The 23021-nt window shown below is 48.1% G+C and overlaps 1 protein-coding gene across 1 annotated transcript in view; it reads right to left on the reverse strand.

Moving 5' to 3' along the window:
• Window positions 1–23021, reverse strand: part of NME8 (NME/NM23 family member 8) — a 1023835-nt gene that overhangs the window by 440591 nt on the left and 560223 nt on the right. Inside the window, exon 11 of the mRNA XM_085606381.1 lies at window positions 6008–6183. Coding sequence (XP_085462507.1) covers window positions 6008–6183 — 176 coding nt within the window. The remainder of the gene's footprint in view (window positions 1–6007; window positions 6184–23021) is intronic.

Consider the following 23021-nt stretch of genomic DNA (forward strand, 5'->3'; position numbering starts at 1 on the left):
GTGTCGCCTGGCCGATAAAATAACATCCACCACATCTGGCGGGAGAGAGAAAGAATTCAGGTTGCCCCGTTCAATCTCCAGGCATGAAGGTGTCAGCTCTGGAGGTGGGGTTGTAGAACCTGCCCCTCCGACTGCGAGAGGAGGTCTGCTGTCAGAGGGAGACGGAGCGGAGGGCACGAGGAGAGGTGGAGAAGATCTGTGTACCACACCCTTCTTGGCCAATCCGGGGCAACCAAAATAACTTGGGCCCGGTCTTGGCGAATCTTCCTCAGAACCCGAGGAATCAAGGGTATGGAAGGAAACGCGTAAAGGAGTCGTGAGCCCCAACTCAACTGAAACGCGTCCCCCAACGCTCCCTGCATCGGATACTGGAGACTGCAGAATGACGGGCAATGAGCATTCTCGTGAGTGGCGAACAGGTCCACCCGAGGAGTTCCCCACATCCGGAAGACGTGACGAACCACCTCCGGATGAAGCCTCCACTCGTGGTCGGCTTAGAACTGCCGACTGAGACTGTCCGCACGTACGTTCAGAACCCCAGCCAGATGATTTGCCATCAGACAAATCTGATGGTCCTGAGCCCAGGACCATAGACGCAGGGCCTCTCTGCAGAGACAAAGAGACCCCACTCCTCCCTGTTTGTTTATATACCACATCGCGGTCGTGTTGTTCGTCAGGACTTGAACAAACTGACCGCGAAGGGAAGGGAGGAAGGCCTTGAGCGCGAAACGTATCGCCCGTAACTCCAGAAGGTTGATGTGAAGCAACCTTTCCTCTGGAGACCAAAGAGCCTTGATCTCCAGATCCCCCAGATGAGCACCCCACCCTAAAGTGGATGCATCCGTTATCACCGTGGCCACCGATGGAGGTAGATGGAAGGACTTTCCTTGGGACAGATTGCCCTCCACGCTCCACCAAGATAGATCCGCTGCAGCTTCTCTGGAGATCCTCACAGACTCCCTGAGATCCCCTTTGTGCTGATACCACTGCTTGCGGAGGCACCACTGGAGCGCCCTCATGTGCCAGCGTGCATGGTTGACCAACAGGATGCAGGAGGCGAACAGACCGAGCAGGCGAAGGACCTTCAGAACTGGAACGACCGCTCCGCTGTAAAATAAAGGAATCATTTCCTGTATGTCGAGAATCCTTTGAAGAGGTGGGAATGCTCGACAAACAGTAGTGTCCAGTACCGAACCGATGAACAGGTTGCGCTGAGATTTGGGCACGTTGATCGAAAAACCCAATTTGTACAACAGCCGAGTTGTATCCTGCAGATGACGCAGCACCTTCTCCGACGACTCCGCCTTGATCAGCCAGTCGTCTAAATAAGGGAAAACCGAGACCCCCGACCTTCTGAGATGAGCTGCCACCACTGCCATCACCTTCGTGAAGACTCGAGGTGCCGAAGTAAGACCAAACGGGAGGACCGCAAACTGATAATGTTGCGACCCTACCGTAAACCGGAGATACTTCCTGTGCGACTTCAGGATGGGGATGTGAAAATACGCATCCTGCAAGTCGAGCGACACCATCCAGTCCTCCTGATTCAGCGCTTGAAGAACCTGCACAAGGGTGAGCATCTTGAACTTCTCCTGTTTCAGGTAAAAGTTCAGGATTCTGAGGTCCAGTATCGGACGCAATCTGCCGTCCTTTTTCGGAATCAGAAAATACCGGGAGAGCATCCCTGACCCCTCTCCTGCTCCGGAACCACCTCTATCGCACCTTTTTGAAACAACTTCAGGACTTCCTCCTGCAGGAGAAGACGGTGGTCCTCCGAGCAAGCCCCTTGACAAGGAGGGTAATTTGGAGGGAATTCCCGAAAGGGAAGGGCGTACCCATGTTCTACAAGATCCAGAACCCAGAGATCTGTAGTTACAGATTCCAAATCTTGCAGAAAATGGGTAAGCCGGCCCACCACAGGACCAACATGATCCGTAATGTCGAATCTAGGGCTGCTTTGCGGTGGTGGGAGGGGCTGAGGAAGAGGAAGAGGAGGAGGAAAGTTGACGGCCACGTGAGCGACCCCTGATTCTTCCTCTGTATCCCTTGGACAACGAACCTTGCTGTTGTTGCTGCTGCTGTTGCTGGGTCGGTCTATAAGAGCGAAAAGTCGCCCTTCCAAAGCCCCTATATCTTTTGAAAGATCCTCTCGGCTGGGATTGAAGACCCAGCGACCTAGCCGTAGCCTTACTCTCCTTGAAGCGTTCGAGAGCAGCATCCGCCTTCTTACCAAACAAACCAGACCCATCAAAAGGCAGGTCCAATAAAGTCGACTGCACATCCGAAGAGAATTCAGAGGACTTTAGCCATGCACCCCTCCTGGTGGCGACAGAAGACCCCATGACTCTGGCAACTGAGTCTGCTGTGTCCAGTCCACTTTGAATGACTTGGCGTGCAGCCGCCTGGGCATCAGTCAGAACTTCATTGAAGCTGGCCCTATCCTCCTCCGACAGCTTTGGTGCCAACTTCTTCGCTGAGTCCATGAGCGCGTGGATATAGCGCCCCAACAAACACGTCGCGTTTGTCGACTTAAGAGCCATACTGGCTGATGAAAAGACCTTTTTGGCCGATTGGTCTACCTTTTTGGCCTCTCTGTCTCCTGGAACCTGAGGAAATGCCCCCTTTGATCTCCCCGAACAAGCCGCCTGAACTACCAAGCTCTCAGGCGATGGGTGCGAAGTTAAAAATTCAGGATCCCCTGTAGCCACTCTATATCTCCTTGCGACTGCCCTGGAGACTGCAGGAGCTGAAAAAGGCTTGCGCCATACCTCTAGCACAGGGTCCATAATGGCCTCATTAAAGGGTAACAAAGGCTCCGAGACTGCAGTAGGCGAATGCAGTATCTCAGTAAGAATGTTAGACCTGAACTCCGTGGTTGGTAACTGAAGGTCCAACAACTCCGCAGCTTTTCTGATGACCGCATGATATGGCGCTGCATCTTTAGAGGGCTCATCTGATGGTGGAGTGATTTACCACTCTGGAGACAAATCCAGTCCACTTGCATCCTTTAGCTCTTCAAACACCTCATCAGATTCAACTAACTCTCCCTCTTCCGCCTCTTCCAAAAGAAATCTTCTCTCATCCACCACTCTCTGTGCTTCCCTTCTGGAACGAATCCGTACCAGCAGCGTCGGCGGCGCCGTGTTCGAATCCGACGGCGCCGGCGTCGAACGCGGATCCGCAGGAGCAGCCGGCGTCGAACGAAGTCGAGTCGGAAAGAATGGCATGAATGGAGCTTGAGGGTAGACCTGCGGCACTCCCAAATTAAAAGCCATCGGACCCATCGGACCCACAGGTGCACCAGAGGTATACATGGCCCTTGAAAACACCCCGTACATGGCATTTAGATAATGCGTGGGGTCCTGACCTGGACCAGGGAATGCAGGATACTGGTCAGGTATCACCGGACTCGGGCCTGCCGGCGCCCACGGTGGAACAAGCGGCGTCACAGTCTCACCCGGAGCTTGAAGATCCTCTACCGGGGCCGGAGACGGAGCCGAAGAATAAGCTGGAGCCGGCGATGGAACCGGCGTCGGGGATGACACCGGCACCGGAGATGTAGCCGGAGCCAGCGAAGTCACCGGAGAAGAAGGAGCTGGAGGTGAAGTCGGGACTGGAGAAGGAGACACTGACTCTCTCCGACGTCGAGTAGGCGACTTCGACTTCGGAGCCGAACCTTTATCGGAGTGATGATGTGAAGAATGCCTCCTCTTCTTCTTATGCTTCTTACTTCTCGAAGCATGCCCCGAAGTCGATTTGGACGCCGACCTCGAACTGGATCCAGACTTCCTTCTTCCTCTTTTTTCCTTCTTCTTCATCCGAGCGATGAAGAGCTTCGCCTCTCTTTCTTTAAAAGCCTTCGAGCTCATCTTGTGGCAGCTGGAACAACCATCCACATCGTGGTCGGATGGAAGACACCAAACACAATCTTCGTGTGGGTCGGTAATAGACATGTTCTTGCCACATTCTCGACAGGGCTTGAAACCCGACTTCCTTGTCGACATCTTCCCGAAGCAAGACAGATAAATCCAGAAAATACACAAAGTAACAAGTAAAGCTACTAGTAACGATTCCCGAATCCGTTGGCGTCGTCGGCGCGGAAAAAAGGGAACTGCGTCATCACGCCGACGAGGTCTTCTTATGGAGCCGGTGACGTCAGCGGAGTCGCGTGCGGAGCCGTGTCTCTGTGACGTCGTCTTCGACCTCATCGGCGTGGACTGCTACAAAAGTTTCCGAATGTTGCTGGCGCAGGGGATATTCACAAGGTGAGGAATCCACTGGCAGATGTATCCATCAGAAATGGCATACATACTCCCACCTTTTTAAAAGAACCTAACCTGGACAATCAAGATCCCGATAACTACAGACCTCTAGCAAAAGGATTGTTCCAAGACACATTTATAGAAAGAGCAGCTTTTGACCAGATATCACAATCCATTTTACATAATTCAATATTTTCCAACTTCCAAACTGGTTTTTGTCTTGGAAGAGGAACTGAATCAGCCCTAATCTCTGTCTGGGATGGCCGTAAAACCACAGGGGACCAGAACGGAGTTGCTGCCCTTCTTCTCTTTCAGCAGCCCTTTGAAACAAGGGATCATTATACACACATCCACCAACTTGAGGAAGCCGGAATAAAGGGCACAGCTCTCATTTGGATTACATCCAACCTATGCAAAAAATATTATACATCCACCATTCTCTTCTAAACCACAAGATTAAAGCAGTAGTCCCCCAAAGCTCAAGCATCTCACCAATAATTTTCAACATGTACTTGATATCACTACTAGATCTGATCAGTGGTTTTCACATCACCTGCTATAACTATGCAGATGGCATGCAGATACTTCTAATGCTGGAAATCCCAAAGGACATTAAAACATCAGAACTCTTCAATTGCCTCCAAGCTGTTGACCAATGGATGGCATGGACCTACCTCAAATTGAATGCCTCTAAATCGAGATACTGAGCTGTGGCGACTGGAAAACCTGCAAACGTCTCTGCTCCTGATGATCTAGGACTAACCTCAAATTATTTAAGGAGATAAAAAATGACTCAACAAGTGTATAAGGTAGCCAAATCAGACTTTTTTCACAATTAAAACACTGTGAGGGATCTTCCCACAACTAACTCTCTCTCTTGTCCTATCAAAATTAGACTGTGCTAATGGTCTGTCTCATGGCTCAACTTTGTCATCTATGAGATGACTACAAAGAATTCAGAACTCTGCCGCTCCTCCTACATGCAAAGCCACAAGCACACATCTTTCCTGCCTTGAGGGTGCTACATTGATTACCATTTGCCAGAAGAGCCTCTTTCAAGCTGCTTTGTATCTCACACACAGCAAAACATGGCAAAGGACCACTCTTCAGCAGGAAGAAATTCAAGCAATACATATAAGAAAGGAGCCTAAGCTCAAGAATGGCTCCCCACCTCATAATTCCTACAGAAAAGAAAACAAGGGTGGAACATCCTTCTAAGTTCATGCAGCTAAACTATGAAACTCCCTACCTAAAAACATAAGATCCATAAACAACCATCTCTACATCAGAAGATCAGTCAAAAGCTGGCTCGTCCCCATTTGATGACTATACTCACATCTCAAGAATGTACCACAGTAGTTTACTCATACATGACAAGCTATACATGGTGTAGAAAAGAGCTGTCGATACACATCTACATACTGTAATTTGAACTGTGCCTCCTGTTATAGGTAGATACATTTGTATTAGGGAAAACTGTATATTAAACCACAGGATGCATGTTTATGTCAGATCATATTGGTATAACTGCTGCTTCTGTGTACATTTGGGTGCATATGTAGAGGGCCACGTCTGCTACTAATAGCTACAGTAAGTGCCATGTTTATATTTTTCTATACATAAGTTAATTACAGTCATTTGAAACTATTATATTTGGAAGATCTCCACATGCATTACAAAGAAACAGTCTTTAAGAGAGACTATGTGTAAGCAGCAGAAAGTTGAACTATGTTTCTATAACTTACCTCTTTTTACCCTCAAAAGATCAGGCCTTATTATTGCCAAAGTCCTGTCTAAAGGCTTTGCTACAATTTTTTTTTGACGTGGTGGGAAAAAGTAGGCTACTTGTTTTGCGGCTTCCTCCTTGTTATCCTCACTGTTACATAACAGTACGTCATCTTCTTCTAAAATATCTTGCAGGCTGAAGGAGACATTAAAATACTTTTTAGAGGCAACATATTTGTATACTAAATGTTTTAAACCAGGTGCATATTATCAAGGCTTGGAGGACTACATATCAGACCAGAATAATATTTTCTATGTAGCTATATGCGAGTGCAGTAATTTGAGAGTTGGCAAATTCAGGGATATTATCCAAGCGTGATTAGGCCTTCCAGTTGCTATACTTATGCTATTGCCTGCAGCCCCTGTGGAGTGACCTGAAACCTTGAACATGGAAGTTAGGCATGCCATCAAAAATAGCTTGGTTATGGCATGTCTGAGGCATGTATGTGAGTAGAAAGGCACTGGCTTCCTCCGCATTTCAAAGAGATTCTCCTAAGCATGAGCCACAAAGTAAATTAACTCTGTGTAGATTCATGTAGAAGACAGGGTAGACAAATACACATTTATATCAATCTAGTTTCACTCAGGTTTCACAGAAGACACTGTATATCCACCCCAAAAGGAACTGGAAGTCCTCCATGATCACTCCCTTACTCTCAACCAACCTAAATCCCACCTCTAGATCAAAACACTACAGCATACACTTCATACTGGAACAGGAAAGTCTTTATAGGATACAGTGACATAGACATGACTGTAAGCAACAAATGGAAGTGCTTACACTGAATTTTACAAACTACAACACAACACAGGACACAACACGTTTCACGCTTTTCTTGAAACTCTCCGCTTCAAACTTCTGCTTTGACATTTTGCACACCTCGTATGTTTGTTGCTGAAATATCACCCTGGAACAATAGGTGGATCACAGAATCCAAGGATTTCTCTTAATCCCACTGGTCCTTTGGTTGCATTCAGAGTTGATCTCAGGTAATGAATTATTTGAGTTGGGATGACATGGGTTTTTGAATAGTTATGCAGAGACCCAGACATTGAGGAAGATGCACTGTGGTTATCCTTCCCAAGCCTCTTCTTGAGACCATCGGCCACATAATTTTGGCTTATTCATGCATATCGCAGAGACAAGTACATATTTTATGACCCTTCAGGGTGTGAAGTGAATTCATTTAACCTATTTCTCAGAATTCCTGTTTTATTTTCAGACAGCACAGCTCATAAGCAGAAGCCTTGATCATTGTTTTTGAGTTGTGCTATCTAAAAAAAATCACTACCTCAAGGAAATATTGAGTTAAATAAATTGACTTAACACCCGGCAGGCACAAAAAATGCACGCCAGCAAGGCCCATAAGGATAGGGCCACTTGCTTTGATTAGCCAATCAGTTCGAGATATACTTCCACCACTTTAAAAAAGATTAAGTATTGATTTTAGGCCACAAGGAAGTAATGGTAGTCAGTAGTTACAACCACAAATCACAACAACTTGTGCTGATTCTTGAAATTTTGGAAGTGAACATGTGTAGTTGAAGATGAATGGAGCATGCTCCATTTGGCGGGAAGTCCAGGTGAAGAGCTAGCATCTTGGATTTTTCCTATTTGATGTATTTATTTGCTTCATTTAAGTCAATACTGAACCTAAAGTTTTCTATTTGGAATATCTATTGTTTATGAGAGTAAATTCCTTTTGTATTCAGCAGCAAAGAAATGTGTTTGTAAACTAATTTTTTGCAATTTCTGTAAATTATATAAATCCTCCATTGAGTGGTTAGCGGTGTAGGAAGCTGGTTCTGTATATACTATACCAAAGTGAGGTATAGTGTGCACAGAGTCCAGTGGAACCACAAAAGTAGGCAGATTTCAGGTTAGATAGCACCTTACTCTCAAAGACTGAACTTCAGACCAATTGTTTTTGTATAAAAATGCTCTTTTAGTGATTTTATATCCTAGAACTGAGCAAGCCTTGTACAGCTCAGTGATAAATACTTTGCAGTAAATATACAGTTGTAGTACAGTTTGGATTGCAATTGTATATGCACTTTTCTTTTACTTACAGTATTGTTACTGAGAAATGCAATGCCTTGTAAATACAGTACATACACTTTGAATGGGCTTTTCGGTGAAATTACAGGTAAGTTACTTTTGAGCTTACTTTTCTTACACAGTATAGTATACCTGGAAACTACACTGGGACATTTCCTGTAAACAGGTCAGTAAAATCGTGTTTGTTAGTTAGTACAATTATAAAGAATTTCTTTAGGTTTTCCAACTCCACACTTTTCATAGAAAAACAGTCAATGTGATCCATTGGAGGAAAATAGTGTTAACGGTTCAAAGGTAAGTACTTTGTTGTGGGAGTTGGTATTCTGGGGTTAGACTCAGGGGTTCTCCAGGGTCAAGTATGCACTCTTGTTGTACCCTCAGTGGAACTAGGGGGCCGGGTGCAGACTGCTGAGGCCCAATGTTATCCAATGGGGTACAGGGGGCCTCCAGTTGGTGGCTGCTGACGAGCAGGCCCCTGGGTTGTGGGAGCAAAGCTCCTGGACTTAAGCTCAAGGCAAATGCGTTTTAGGCCAGCACAAAAGCTGCACCCTCAGCGCCACTGGGACGGTTGGGTGCAGAGTGCTGTTTTGGCTCGGAATCCCTGTAGCTTTCAATGGGGAGTCTCCAGTTTGTAAAAGTACTGCAGGCTCGGGGACAAAGGTCTTCTGGGCGTGACTACCACTTAGAGAGGTAAGTTGGGATGTTGGGGGTTGGTTAGGCACTGTCGGTTGAGCCACCTAAGACCGGCATTACAGGTAGGTAAAAGGTTGGGACCAATGGGTCTCTTTAATTGGGGGTGGGTATACCCCCTATTATTCCACCCTCCAGTGGGAGGAGGGCATATGCCTTTCCCTGGTTGGCTGTGTCCCCCCCATCTGCAAGATGGTGGGGACTGAGAGTTGTGCTTCACCTCGCCTCCCCCACCTGAGGGGTGCAGTTGGCAGAGGTGGGCACACCTCTCTTCCTCACTTGTTTTTCCCGCCGGTTCTCCAGCCCAAAGTGGGGGTAGGAAACAGTGTGGACTAGTTGCTGAAAGCAGCACGTGGCCTGGGGAAGCACACAAAGGGGGCAAGCCATTGAAGCATCTCATTCATGGACCCTGACCATCCTGGAGGAGAAGGCTTAGCAAATCGTTCCAGGATGTATTGTGTCAGGCCACCGAGAGCAGCAGGCTCTTGACCCAGGGGTCCAGAAACATGTCCCGTGGTGGCAGCTGAAAGCAGCCACACAGCCAGGACATTAGTGGTAGGTTAGTTTTCTGGGGGCATCTCTCAAATGCCCTTTTGTGCATTTTTCATTAAATCCCACACTGGCATCAGTGTGGGTTTACTGTGCTGAGAAGTTTGATACCATACTTCTCAGTTTTCAGAGTAGCCATTATGGTGCTGTGGAGTTCGTAATTACAAACTCCCAGCACCGTATACTCTTAATGGCAGCACTGCACTTACACTGTCTAAGAATGAACTTAGACATTATAGGGGTACAGGGCTCATGCACCTGGACCCTCACCAATTGTATAGTGCATCCAGCTAGAGGGATGACTGATATATGTCAGGGCAGTGGGTTGTAGGCATGGCACACAGGGGTGCATGCCATGTCGACTCTTCACTTTGATCGGCACCAAGACACGTAGTCTGCAAAGGCAGTGTGTGTGTGTGTGTGTGTATGTGGGAAAGGGTACTGGGTCTCAAAGGGTGGCACAAAAGGTGGTGCAGCCCTTAGAGGTCTTCCCTGGTCATAGTGCCCTGAGAACCTGTGCTACCATTTACCAGAGGCTGACCTGTGGCCAGAGATGCCAATTGGGTTTCGGCTTCAATGCAGTTTTAGGGAAAGAACATAGGCAAATCAGCAAAAAGTGGGGGATACCATGCAGAAAGGGGGCACTTTCTCACAAGCGGAGAGAGCTTGAACATTGAGGTATAACCATGTTGCAAAAATCGAACACACCTCTTTCCTTCGTGTTAATTTCCCCAATCTGAAAAATGATAAGATTTTTTATCCCCACTAAAATAATTCACAGGAGGGGGAGAAGAAAGGAGTCAGTATTCATTGCTGTTGAAGTTGGCTCAAAGTAGTCGACCGCTTCTGCCTTGTTGTTTTGTCTGTTGTTGTGCTTATACTGTTGATGCTTTTTGTCAGGGAGGAAATTATATCCCCTTGTATCTCCTGATCTAAAATTGTAGCAGTAAAGTTTTCCTCCTTTTCTCCAGTTAAACAGCTTTGAGAGTAGGTATTGACATCACACAAGTGTGTCATATTGAAAAACGACTTATTTTATTATCTTAAGTCTTCCGACGGTCAACTTTCCGTGGTTCCACTGCCTCGAAGCCACAATCAGTCAGAAACCCAAAAACAATATATTGAAAAGGAGCTTAGTTATAATAAAGATTCCTTTATATAGATATTTTATTCCAAGCACAGTTTGTCAACAATATCCACCAAAAAGTAAAAATGCCAGTCTAACATATGGAATTTTACTGAATCAATCCTCCGGGAGTCTTTTGAATATGTGCAAAATCCAATTTTATTTATGTTCATGATAAACAGAATTTTCAATCAGCCCAAGCCAATGTGTTTCATCCCTTTAGGACTTGATCAGGGCTGTGAAATTAAAACAGTAAATACATGTTGTTACATACCCCTAAAGACCCCCTGCGAGAAAACAATGTAAGTTCCCAATCTATAATGTATATTTACAATTTGGATAACCTTTATCAAAAACAAGGCCTCTTCTTTATATACATAATAAATTCCTTACTAGTGACAATACACCAATAGGACATGATCACCTGCCTATATGCAATGTAAAATCATTCACTAAAAAATATAACATTCTCTTTAGTTCTTTGATGCACCCTTCTACATCTGCTCCTCAAATGCATAATCCAAAATTATCTAAAAACTCCTAATTACAAAAATAGTTCATCTACCACAGGATCAGATCACACACACTTGAGTTCTCTAAGAATTCCTTGTATTGCGTGAATTAAAGTTTCAAAGATAATTTCTTTTTTTTTGTTTTTACTATGATACACTAGTGCAATGTCCAGGCCTACACTGCTGTAGCACATTTTTTCTTGAATGTTGGAAAGGGGCTGTTTCTGCACAGTGTAGAAACATATTATAGTAATATTAGAGATGTTAATGATGGATGATGATCGTGAAAAACTTGCAGCGGATTTATTTAAACAAAGTAAAATAGTAATAACAGAGGGTGTTAAAAGCCTAATAAAGGATAGTTTGAGGAGTAAATTCCTCAAAATAGAGAAATATAAAAAAGAAGCTGAACTTTCAAAGTGGTGAGACGGGTCACATTGAAGAATTCCGGAGATAGCAACTGAATTCCTAGAAGCTTAAGGATTTTAATTTTCCCCATGTTTGATGAGCTAGAGGACAACCACTTAAAAGAGTGGGAGGAGAATTTGTATTCATCCTTGTTCTGCATGATGCATATTTTGATAAAGAATGCAGAAAGAAAGGTATAAAAATTAAAGCTACAAATTACTGAGCTAGAAAAAGAAATTAAGGATATTAAACAACCTGAGCTCACAGAGAAAAATGATGTCACTCTTAAAAATGTTATCTAATACATTAGTTACAGATTAAGGACAGAACACTGAATAAAATCAGAAGAGATTAAAGGGATTTTAGTTCAGGTCTGGTTTTTACATTTGCCAAAGCTATGATGAGGTGAACAAGCTGGAGGGCATACAAACGAATGAACAAGCAGCAGAATTAAGTTCAGTTAGTTGCAGCAGCTCAGATCTTTCTTCCAATAATGATCCGGGGCTCAGTAATACGTCTGGAACAAAACCCTCACAATGCTCTTCTTTTTTCAAAGAGATTCTGAGAATGAAGCTTGGAAGGAGAAAGAATCAGGTAAAACAAAGAGGGGGAAGTGAAAAAATAGGCAATACAATAATTGGAACATGCAGTCAGAACAAGAACAGAATCTAGTTTCCCCCATTTGGGGGGGAAACCATTTCCAGAACTAGGGGGCAGGAAACCTTACAGGTGATCAACCTTTCTGAAAGGTGTTGGAGCCCAATAGAATTGAGGGTTCTCCAACGGGGCCTTACCTACTGTCCAGATATGGTTTGTGATTTGATGGTGTTAAAGATTGATTTATATAAATTTGCAAAGCGATTTAAGCTGAAATGTTTTTTTTCAATGAACGAAAAATGTGATGTATCTTTGAGCAGAAAAACAATTTAAAAAATCTAATTTATCATTTGCTGATGTCCAGGACGTTTGTATGCTTTTATCTTTTTCTGATGATGTAGATGTTGATGTAGAAGATCTTCCAGACATGCTTAATATATAAATGGACTATGAATGGACAAGTTGCAGCAATTGATCTATTCATTAAAAAACAATAGATGAAATCCATAGTTTGGAAAATCAGAGGCATGCCAAACCAAAGATAAATATTACAACAGACAAATCAATCTCACCCTGGAAGAGAGGAAAGCCCTAAGTGATCTAGGTGAAGATCAATCAATTGTAATAAGAGAGGCTGATAAGGGTGGAAACATTGTGGCTATGAATTGAATGGACTATACTAAAGAAATTAAAAGACAATTTAGTGACTGTAAATGCTGTAGGAAATTGGGGAAATGATAAGGGCCCTGAGGAATTGTAGTAATGATGAGGAATTTGGAATTTTTTTTTTTTTTTTTTTTTTTTTTAAAAACCTTTATTAGTCTTACTCAATTTATTACACAGCTCTTCACCTACAACCTGAGTGAACAGGCCGGTAGCGCCAATGCAGCAGCGTGTACCATGAACAGTGTCTAACTAGGATCATCAATTAACACAGCTCAAACGCCTACAACCCGTAAGGGCCGGCAGCGGGGTAAGGACACAACTGCACAAGTATGTTACGATGCGTAGTGACGGAGCCACGTAAAGTCAACAGTAGGTAGTTGAGGTTTCATTTATCTGTATTAACCACCCTAAGAACCACAGAACATCAAACAGCGAAGCCCTCCCAGGAGTCGTCCACCATACACAGTATGTGGCGAGGAGGATTGATCGGTGCGGAGCAGCCGTATGGCGAGGCTCACTGTAGTATGTATTAGGAGCAAGGGGCAGCACGGCTCCGCCCCGGACAGCCAGTCTATTGTGCTGGGAGGGTATAAGATGCGCTCGGCAGGGACCTAGAACTTGGTGCTACTATCTAAAGCGCTACTCTGCACGCGCCACTAGGGAATCAGGGGGGAAGCAGTGAGACTACCGGCTACCCAACTCAAGCCTCCGGCACGTAGTGTATGAGCACAATTGAAAGGGTGCGGCAAGTCAGGGCAAGGCTGAAACGCTGTGCGCAGCATGCGTGGAGAGGCGAAGGTGCAAGTGGGGTGAGGAGATGCCTCAGGCGCGGGCCTCCGCGGGGGTAGCCGCTGGACCGCCTGCCGCAGGTGGGCCGTCCCCTTCCGAGTCATCGCGCAATTCCCTCCCCTCCCCCGCAGAGCCCGGGGAGCGCAGGAGGTATGCAGTGAGGGGACCCCATAAGTCTTTGGGGCGGGATCTGTGAGGCAAGAGGTCAGCATAGCTGTGAAGTTGTTCCTGCCAGGTTGTCATAGTAGCTAACCAGATCTTGAACTTGGGCGCTCGCCCTCGCCCCCACCGACACGCAACATGTCGCTTAGCCAACAAGAGCCCCAACGTGAAGAATTTTAGATGCACCTTTAACGTGGGGCATGAGCGACCCAGAAGGGCGATCATAGGGCAGGGAGGTATGTCCACCCCGACCATGACGGAGAGGGCCGCGAACACCACCACCCAGTACTCTGCCACCGCCTGACACGACCACGCCAAGTGCATGAAGTCCGCTCCCGACCTACGGCATCGCAAACAGCGGTCATCATCCCGGAGTCCAAAGCGGTACAATTTAGTCGGGGTGAAGTAAAGGCGATGTAAGAACTTAAAATGTACCAAGCGGAGGCGGGCATTGCCCGTCACTGCAGTGGTGTGACAGCAGCTTTCTTACCACTGGGTATCCGACATTGGGGCACCCAAATCGTTGTCCCAGTCAGTCCGCACCCTAAGAGAAGGGGGGGAAGGCGCAGCCTGCACATGCCTATATAACATCGAAACGACATGCGTCGGGGCGGGCGTCTGGAGCATGGCGTGCAGGGGTGCCATGGTGTCTGGCTGGCCAGGGAAATTAGGCGTGATAGCCCTAATATTTTGCCGCAGTCGATTGTAAAGGAAGGTGTCCATTATCGATGGGACAGTGTCTCCAAAAAAGTGGGATGCAGTGCGAAAGCTCCCCTGGTGATACAGGTCTCCCCATGTGTGGACCGCTAGCCGCGTAAGCAGCTTGCGTCCAAGCTCCTCGCGGGTGACACTTAATCTGGGGTCATGCGCCAGCGTCATGCGGGGAGAGTACAGAAACCCCACGTCCATACAATCTGCCATGCGTTTCCAGGCTAGCACGGTGCAATCCACTGTAGTGGGGTCGCGGGTCTCCACTCGGGCCGTTGTGTACAGATAGCCGGAGGGTCTCTCGGGTCGCATAAACCCGTCCTCCACTGCCAGGTGAGCCATAAAGGGGGGGGGGGGGGGGTGGAACCAGTACACCGCAAAGTGGCCTTGGGCGCAATCATAGTACCGTCGAAAATTCGGGACGTCAAGCCCACCCTGGTGGTAGGGCAGCATAAGCGTCCGTAACCCCAACCTGGCTTGCCTTCCGCCCCATATAAGTCGGGACAGCTGGGAATCAAGGGTCCGGAAGAAGTGTGCCCCCGGGCTGTATGGTATATTAGTAAAGAGATACAACAATTTGGGAAGTACTACCATCTTAATCAGGGAGATGCATCCCGCCATCGACAGCGGAAGGTGGTTCCATTGCGTGATTTTCTCGGAGAGCTTGTCTATGACAGTCCCGTAGTTCGCTCTAATAAGAGCTTCCCGGTTCCTGCTCACCCTGATCCCCAAGTATGTGATCTCGTCCGCCTCCCACACCAGGGGGTAATCTAGTGGGAACTGCGCGGTACTGTCAGTCAGGGGAAATAAGGCGGACTTCGCCCAGTTTATTTGTACGCCCGATATAGCGCCAAACTTAGTCACCTCCCGCAGTAAGGGGTTAAGATTCTCTTGCGGATTATGGACGTACAGCGTCATGTCGTCCGCATATAACGCAATGAGAAGCTGACGCTCCGGATAAATAAGGGATCGGTGCTTGTGGTGTTGCCGAAGTTTGGCAGCAAGCGGCTCTATAGCGAGGGCGAACAGGACCGGAGAGAGAGGGCATCCCTGGCGGGTGCCCCTGTGAATAACAAAGGGGGCAGAGCGGGACCCATTGAGCAGGACCGTCGCCTGAGGTCGGCAGTACAATAGCCGGATCCAGTCCAGGAAGTTGTAGGGTAGTCCCATTCGTTCCAACAAGGCCAGTAGGTAATCCCACTCAAGGGAGTCGAAAGCCTTGGTGGCGTCCAGGAAAACCGCCGCGGCCTCGCATCGGGGATCAATGTCCTGGATCACGGCCTGAAGGGTGCGCAGGTTATGGGAAGTCGCCCAATTCGGGACGAACCCAGCCTGGTCGGGAAGAACGAGACGCTCCATCAATAGGTTAAGGCGAGTCGCCAGGACCTTCGCCAGTATTTTACTGTCCGTGTTCAACAGAGAGAGGGGTCTGTACGAGTCACAGTGCTCAGGGGGCTTACCCGGCTTCAACAGAGATGTGATGAGGGCTTCGCGCATCGTACCCGGCAGTATACCTTCCTCCAGGGCAGAGTAATACAGTTGCTGCAGTATAGGGGCCAGGACATGGATGAAGGCTTTATAAAAGTCTATCGGCAAGCCGTCCGAGCCCGGCGCCTTGCCCGACTTCATTGACATTATCCCGTCTTTGATCTTATCAAGTTCCAATTCGTGATGCAGAAATTTCTGCTGGGATGGGCCCAGCCAGGCCAGTGCGGTGTCATCAAGATACTCCTGCAGTGCCAGCGGAGTAGTCCTACGGGAGGTGTACAGATCGATGTAATGATCAGTAAGGACCCGGAGCTGAGCCGCTGTGTCCCTCTGTGGGACCCCGTGGCCATCCAACAGAGAGGACACATAGTTTCGGTAACGAGGGGGCCGCACCGCCGAAGCCAATGCTTTACCAGGTCTGTCGCCCTCGCCATATAAGCGCGCAACATAAGGCTTCCCCAGGAACTTGCATTCCTTAGCGGCAGCATCTGTATATTCATTCAATTTCTCCCGAAGGCGCTCCGCGACCCCCCGATCATGTGTGTGTTGCGTCTGTTCGCTCTCTAATAACAACAGTTCAGCCTCCCGTTTGCGCACATCCCGCGAAGGAATTTGAGGACCCCCCCGCCTTTCGCTAGGCACAACCCCCTCACAGTAACTTTGAAGGCTTCCCATACGGTAGTGAATTTGGGGACTGTGCCAGTATTATGGTTAAAGAAGGCCGTTATATCGTCCTCCAATTCTGCCAGAAATACTGAGTCGGTGAGGTGCGCAGGGTTGAGGCGCCAATTCAGATATGGGGACACATCAATGGGAACGCGCAGCGACAGCAACACAGGGGAATGATCTGAAAAAGTGCGCGCCAGATGGCACGCCTTAACCAGCCATGGGGCAACGCCAGCAGACAAAAATATATAGTCGATGCGGGCCCATGTGGAGTGTACAGCGGAGTGGTGTGTGCCCTGCCTGAGCGAGGGGTGAAGATGTCGCCAGGCATCGGTCAGCTGATGCTCGTCCGTTATGTTAAGAAGTGTGCGTTGGGAATGAGTGTAGTGAGACGGCTGAGGGTGCGAGCGGTCCATCCCCGGCCGAAGCGCGGTGTTGAAGTCGCCTCCCAGGATGACATGAGAGATGCCCAGTGTCTGTATTTTCCCCCACATGTTCAGAAGAGTCGTCGGATCATCCACATTGGGACCATAATAGCAAGCAAACAGTATTGTGTGAGAGTGAAGCTTCCCCCAGATCATGCAGTATCTGCCACATGGTCCCACCTCTGTTCCCGCCGGCATAAACCCCATCCCGCGCCGCACCAGCACAGTCACCCCCGAGCATAAGTTGAGTAGGACGAAAACACCCTGCAGGCGGCCCAGCGCGATGCGAATGGGGGGTCTCCCCCGGGCCGCAGATGCGTCTCCTGAAGCATGGCAATAGAAACTCCATGCCTCTCTAGGTACCCCAAGACCTGTCGCCTCTTCCTCGGATCGCCCAACCCACGCACATTCCAGGAGACAAGCTGCAATTGTTGCACAGGGCCCGTGTCACCTACGTCCCCCATTGATCTCGGCCCAATAATGCTCTACAGGTAATAACAGCATGGTACAGTACAAAGCAGTCAATGTAGCAGCCCAGATGGACCCCCGGGGGGTCCATCCTATCGTCCCTTTTCCGCTCATTTGGTACGTAATATTCTGTGGTTGGAGAGTAACAACATCTTAACTTGTGCCCTCCCACACCGGCTACCCCAACTGGCCGGGAATATTGATCCCACCCATCCCTCCCAATCCCCATAAATACCAACTCAGAACCTGAAAACGGTAAAACAGCAACCCCTACCCCACTAGGGGGGGAGGTGCAGAGGGGCTCGCCCATCGGGGGGACCACAGCTAGGGGCGCCCAACCTGCCACCCAACTCCTTTCTTTCACCCACCAGAGCCCAGACTGCACATCCGGCCTCTGAGTGTGGGACGGAGAGGGGGTGACCGAGCACCGAAGTAAACAGTTACCAGTTCAAAACATCCATAATGGTAGCAGGTTACCTCACCAGGAAGATGCAGCAACCTGATCGGCGAAGTTCCGCAGCGGCATGTGCTCTTGACCATGTATCAATCACCAGTGCAGTCAGTCCTGCTGTTCCAGCGGCGAAGGCGACTCAGAGCGAGAAGACGCCGCATTCTCTTGAGCCCCCTCCCTCCTATGCTGTTTGAGGAAGTCCTCCACCTGCTGCGGCTGTTGAAAAAAGAGTTGTTTGCCGTGGTGAGATATTTTCAATTTCGCAGGGTAGAGCATGGCATAAGGAATCTCCCGGGCTTGTAATTTCTTTTTGACGACAGCAAATTTGCGACGAGACTCCTGTACAGATGCAGTGAAGTCAGGGAAGAAGGAGAGCGTTGCATTGCCGTGTCGCACTGTGCCCAACTCGCGTGCGCGACGTAGGACAGCATCCCTATCCCTGTAGTTCAGGAATCGCGCAATGATGGGCCGTGGTGTGGACCCAGGAGGAGGGCGGGCAGCCAGGGACCTGTGCGCTCTTTCAACGATTAGGTGGGGGGAGAAGGAGTCGCTCCCAAATAATTCGATCACAAGTTTCTCAATGAAGGTCTCCATTTTCCCGGTATTGGTGGACTCCGCAAGGCCTAGTATGCGAACGTTATTGCGGCGGGACCTGGCTTCTAGGTCCTCGTTTTTGTCTGCAATTATTTTAAGGAGCCTGTCCATTTGAGTCATCTGCTTGCCTGCGGAAGCGGCGCCGTCCTTCAGGGCAGAAATCCGTTCCTCAGCCTCCCGAATCCGGACGTCGTGTTGATCTAGTTTAGCGACGACCCCATCCAGCCGGGCATTCATGGTGTCAATTTTGGAGTCAATAGTAGAGAGGCTTTGCTTCATGCCAAGTAATAGGGACTTCCAATCTTCATCAGGGGCCTCGGCGGCCGGCGGACCGCCACCCGCACCGGGCATCGGCGGGGGAGCGGGGGTCTTCTTGGTCTCAAATGGTAGTTTAGACTGGCGGTTGTCGCTGCGACCCATGGCACGGCCAGGGCGGGGGGGCCCACCCCGACGACCGCAAACCAACCAGCAGGGATGATCAGACGGGGCGCAAAGGGACCCCGCTCCTCAATCCGGGCTCCATCCCAGGTCAGTAGTCACCCCAGCAGGCGAGGAGAAAGGTGTAGAGCAGTGCGGGGTCGCGGGAAGGAGGTGGGTGCGTGGGAGCGAGTTGGGCAACCACCATCCAGACGAACAGGATCGCGGCGGAGCCGGCCCCCCGGCGCCCCAGACCACACGGCACAGGACTGACCAGCGTTGTCCTCAGTGATTTCCGGTGGCAGGCCAAGAGGTAAGTCGCGGGCGGCACAGGCAGCAAGGGCGGCGGGAGGAGAAGGCCGGGACCTGAAGGCGGCAGAGGGGCCCCAGCGGGGGCGGCAGCCCAGTCGCCAGACGCCAGGGAGGTAGGCCGCAGCGGTCAGTGGTAGGCGCCACAGTCTCCCCACCACCGGAGCAAGGCCAGGTCCAGGCGCATCCGTAGGCCCCCACCGGGAAGGTCGCAGCAGCAGGGGGAGCGCCTATCCCCCTCCAACCTCGAGGGCGACAGAGGACGACAGCGAACCCCAATCGGGCAGCGGGGCCCCCAGGTGGTAGCAGTAGCGTGGCGTCCGTCTCAGGCCTCGGGCGTAGTCCAGCATGGAGCTCCGTATCGCCGCCGGTCCCCCACAGCCGGCCCCAGGTCAAGGCAGGTGGGCGGTCAGTTCTCCCAGAGCTCAGGGGGCAGCCCGGAGCAATGGGATGCAGCGAGAGTCGCCGGGGTCCCAGCGAGGCAGGCGACGAGGCGCTCCGGCCCACACGGCCTCCACAGCTCAGGGGGGGGGGCGACAGTATCAGGCCTCCCCAGCGAGGGGCCGCAGAAACTCCAGGTCAGTCTCCCCCCCGCAGTCAGCCAGCGATCGTAGGGCAGGTGCACTTACCCTCGAGCCCCGCAGTCCCATGCAGGCAGCAGTGTCCTCAGTCCGGAGCAGGCCCCGAAGCCGGGGGGTCGATTAGTGTGCACAGCAGGCAGGTGACGGGCCTCACACAGGCAGCGGCCCTCGGACGAGATCGCCGCAGCGGGATGCTCCGCTCACCCGCGCAGGAGCGCGTTGATGTTTATACCGCTGCGATCAGCAGGCTCTCCCGAACCAAGCGGTGAGGTTTGTTTCAAGCGTGGTATGGTAGGATGGCATGAAGGACGATGAAAGTGCCCAGTCGGGCAGGAGCCTCACTGTAGTGCGGCCATCTTGGATCAGCGCCACCTAGCGCCCCCCAGGAATTTGGAATTTGTTTAAATGACTTAAAAAACAGACTTAGTTTGAGAGGTTATGCAGAATCCACTCTAAACAAGGCAGAATCAAGAGTTTACAACATCAAAAGAATGGATACTCTAACACAGAAACCCAAGAAACAATCCAGGGATAGGTTTGCATTTATATCTACATACAGTTCAGAACATATTCAAATTTATAAATTACTGAACAAAAGCTGAAACTTATTAAAAGGTGTCCTGGGGCTGGCCACAGTGATTTCTAACAACATATATAGAAAAGTTATTATCATCAGAAATAAAGTAATGAGAAATTACCTAGAGTCAAGTAAAACATCTGGGGCCTATTGGCTACCCCCTCAAACAAAGGCTTTTTACACATGTGGATCATGTGTTATCTGTATTCATGGCCTTAATAAAATGAAAGAGTTCAAGTATAACACCAGTAGGACACATTACATAAACCAATTTATTAACTGCAGCAGTTGTTTTGTGGTTTATGCAATTGTATGTATTTGCAATAAAGTATATATTGGCAGTTTGAAGAAAGGATTTAAACATAAGATTCAGGAACAGCGAAAGGCTGTTTTGATTAAAGACGTTAGATCCCAAATAGCCAAGCATATGAAAGAATGTCATCCTAACAATATGGACTTTAAATTCCATGGAATTCTGAGAATAGAGAGAGATGCGAGGGGGGATATGGAATTGAAGCTCAGACAGGAAGAAGCTAAGTGGATTAGTATATTGAGAATTGTACAATATGGTTTGAATTTGGAAAATGAGTTACATTACTTTCTCTAATTAGATCACCTCAAGTGTTTGGGTAAATGAGTAACATTATTTCAAAACTTGATTACCATACAGGATTCATTTGAGAATGTTTATGTTTTTCTACTGTTTAAATTAGAATATTTTGTTCTCATATGTAAAATGAAGTAAGGTGGGTTGGTGGTGGATTGTTAAAGATCATTAAAACCTATTCTTTAGGTCTACCTTTTTGGGATTGTACTGGATGTATTACACTACGAGTCTAAGGCTCTAGTGATGGTATGTTAGCTTTCTGAAAATTAAAATTAGACCATTTGGATAATCTCTCGGAAGTCTAATGAGGTGATTATACGTTGGCTTTGGATGTTTTGTAATCTTGTGTACGGCTTTATGAATGGCCAAAACTAAATGTATCAATACTCATATGGATGTTAAACAGATGCATAGGAATAATCGTCGGTTTTCTATACATAGGCCAGGGTGACGAATTACGTGAGGTAATTGTTATGAGCCATATAGTCTCAGCCATTCTGATAGGTCTGAGACAATGTTGGTTTTATTAGTTTGTGAATGGGTTACACTATTACCTGATCGGCTAACTCTAAATGCATGAATATCCATGTTGAGGGTAAACAGTTATACATAAATAAGATCTTGGTTCCTGTCTCCATGCCAGAGTGACTGACGATGTGAATGAACCGCTATCAGTCATATAGTTTGCCGTGTTGCCATGCCTCTGTTTGAATTGGCCAACATTCAGCGAACAGGAAAGAAAAAATGTTTTCTCTCACTAGTAGATTCACATGCTGAACAGGCATTTGACTATCTAATGATGTGATTGGTGGAAAATAGATGGGCCAGAGAGGAGACTTGAGTCAGGCTATATAAAGGAAAAAGAATTAGGTTAGGACGCGTTAAACGGACGTTTGCGATATGGTTTCCGACTCTATCATGCTGCACTGTGATTGGCTAGATGTCGATGGAGTTGAGGGTAAACTTGCATCCCTGACTTTGTAAGTGTAGCTGTGTGATTGGATATCATTGAGAAGCCAGATATTAAACTTGGATTTCTGATATAATGACACTCATGCAAAACAGTCCTTCTACATATTTACAGCCGATTGGTAGATAGTTAACAAACCAGAAAGGAGACAGGATTACAAATGTATAAGGGAAAGAAGTAAGTTAAGGATATGGAAAAAGAATCTACAACGGGGAGAGCTTTATGATTTTATGTGTCTACAAGAGGGTTGAATAACCATGGATAGTTTAGATTACATTGGAGGGCATACCATCTTCAAAGGGATGGTCGGAAGGAACTGGAGAGGAAACAGTATTACCAAAGTCATGTAACAGGAAATGTGATTGGTTAAACTGATTTTCTTTAGGATGAGGAAAAGGATCACAATAAAAGCATATTATTGATTGGTACTTGGGTGTTTTACATTCCTCATAGTCACACAACACAGTATGTGCACTTTTTTCTGTGGCATTCGACTCTGGGACACGAAGGAGCAAGGCCAGTAGCCCTGTATGTGGACCTGGGGTGGAAGGAACAAATTAGTAGGGGTGGGCGGAATTTGCGGAATTAACCTTCGCAAATTATCGCGAGAATGTTTAAAATTATCGCAAACAAGCAGAAATATCGCAAAGATGCGGAAGTTTTTTTCCGGCATGTTCGCGAGATTTTCTGCATGGTTGCGGGTCGCCAACTTACCCATGTGGTTGCTTGCGGGCGCGGCCATCTTGTTTTGAGTTGTTCTCGCGGTGCATGATCGCGAGAAGAAAGACGTGATCGCGCGACGCATGACGTCACTGCGGGCGCGAACTGTCGCGAGACAGCGCAAATGGCTAAAAACAATACAACATCTCATGGAGAACGCGACCGGATCAAGAAAACTTGTCGGCGAACGCAGGGATTCAGGTAAGGCGATCGCGCGCGCGCGAGAATGTATCATTTTACAGCGCGAGCAAGAAACAAATTATCGCCAAGCTGCGGAAACCGGAATTTTTGACATTTTCGCGCTCTCCGCGGAACGCAAAAATGTCAAATTATCGCAATTTCCGCGAACGGAACGAAATTTTTGCCCAGGCCTACAAATTAGGTTACATCTTGAGAACATGAGAATAGAAGCAAAAACTTTCTTTTGTTTCTTTG

Source organism: Triturus cristatus, chromosome 5_2 (assembly GCF_964204655.1).
Source record: "Triturus cristatus chromosome 5_2, aTriCri1.1, whole genome shotgun sequence".
NCBI lineage: Eukaryota > Metazoa > Chordata > Amphibia > Caudata > Salamandridae > Triturus > Triturus cristatus.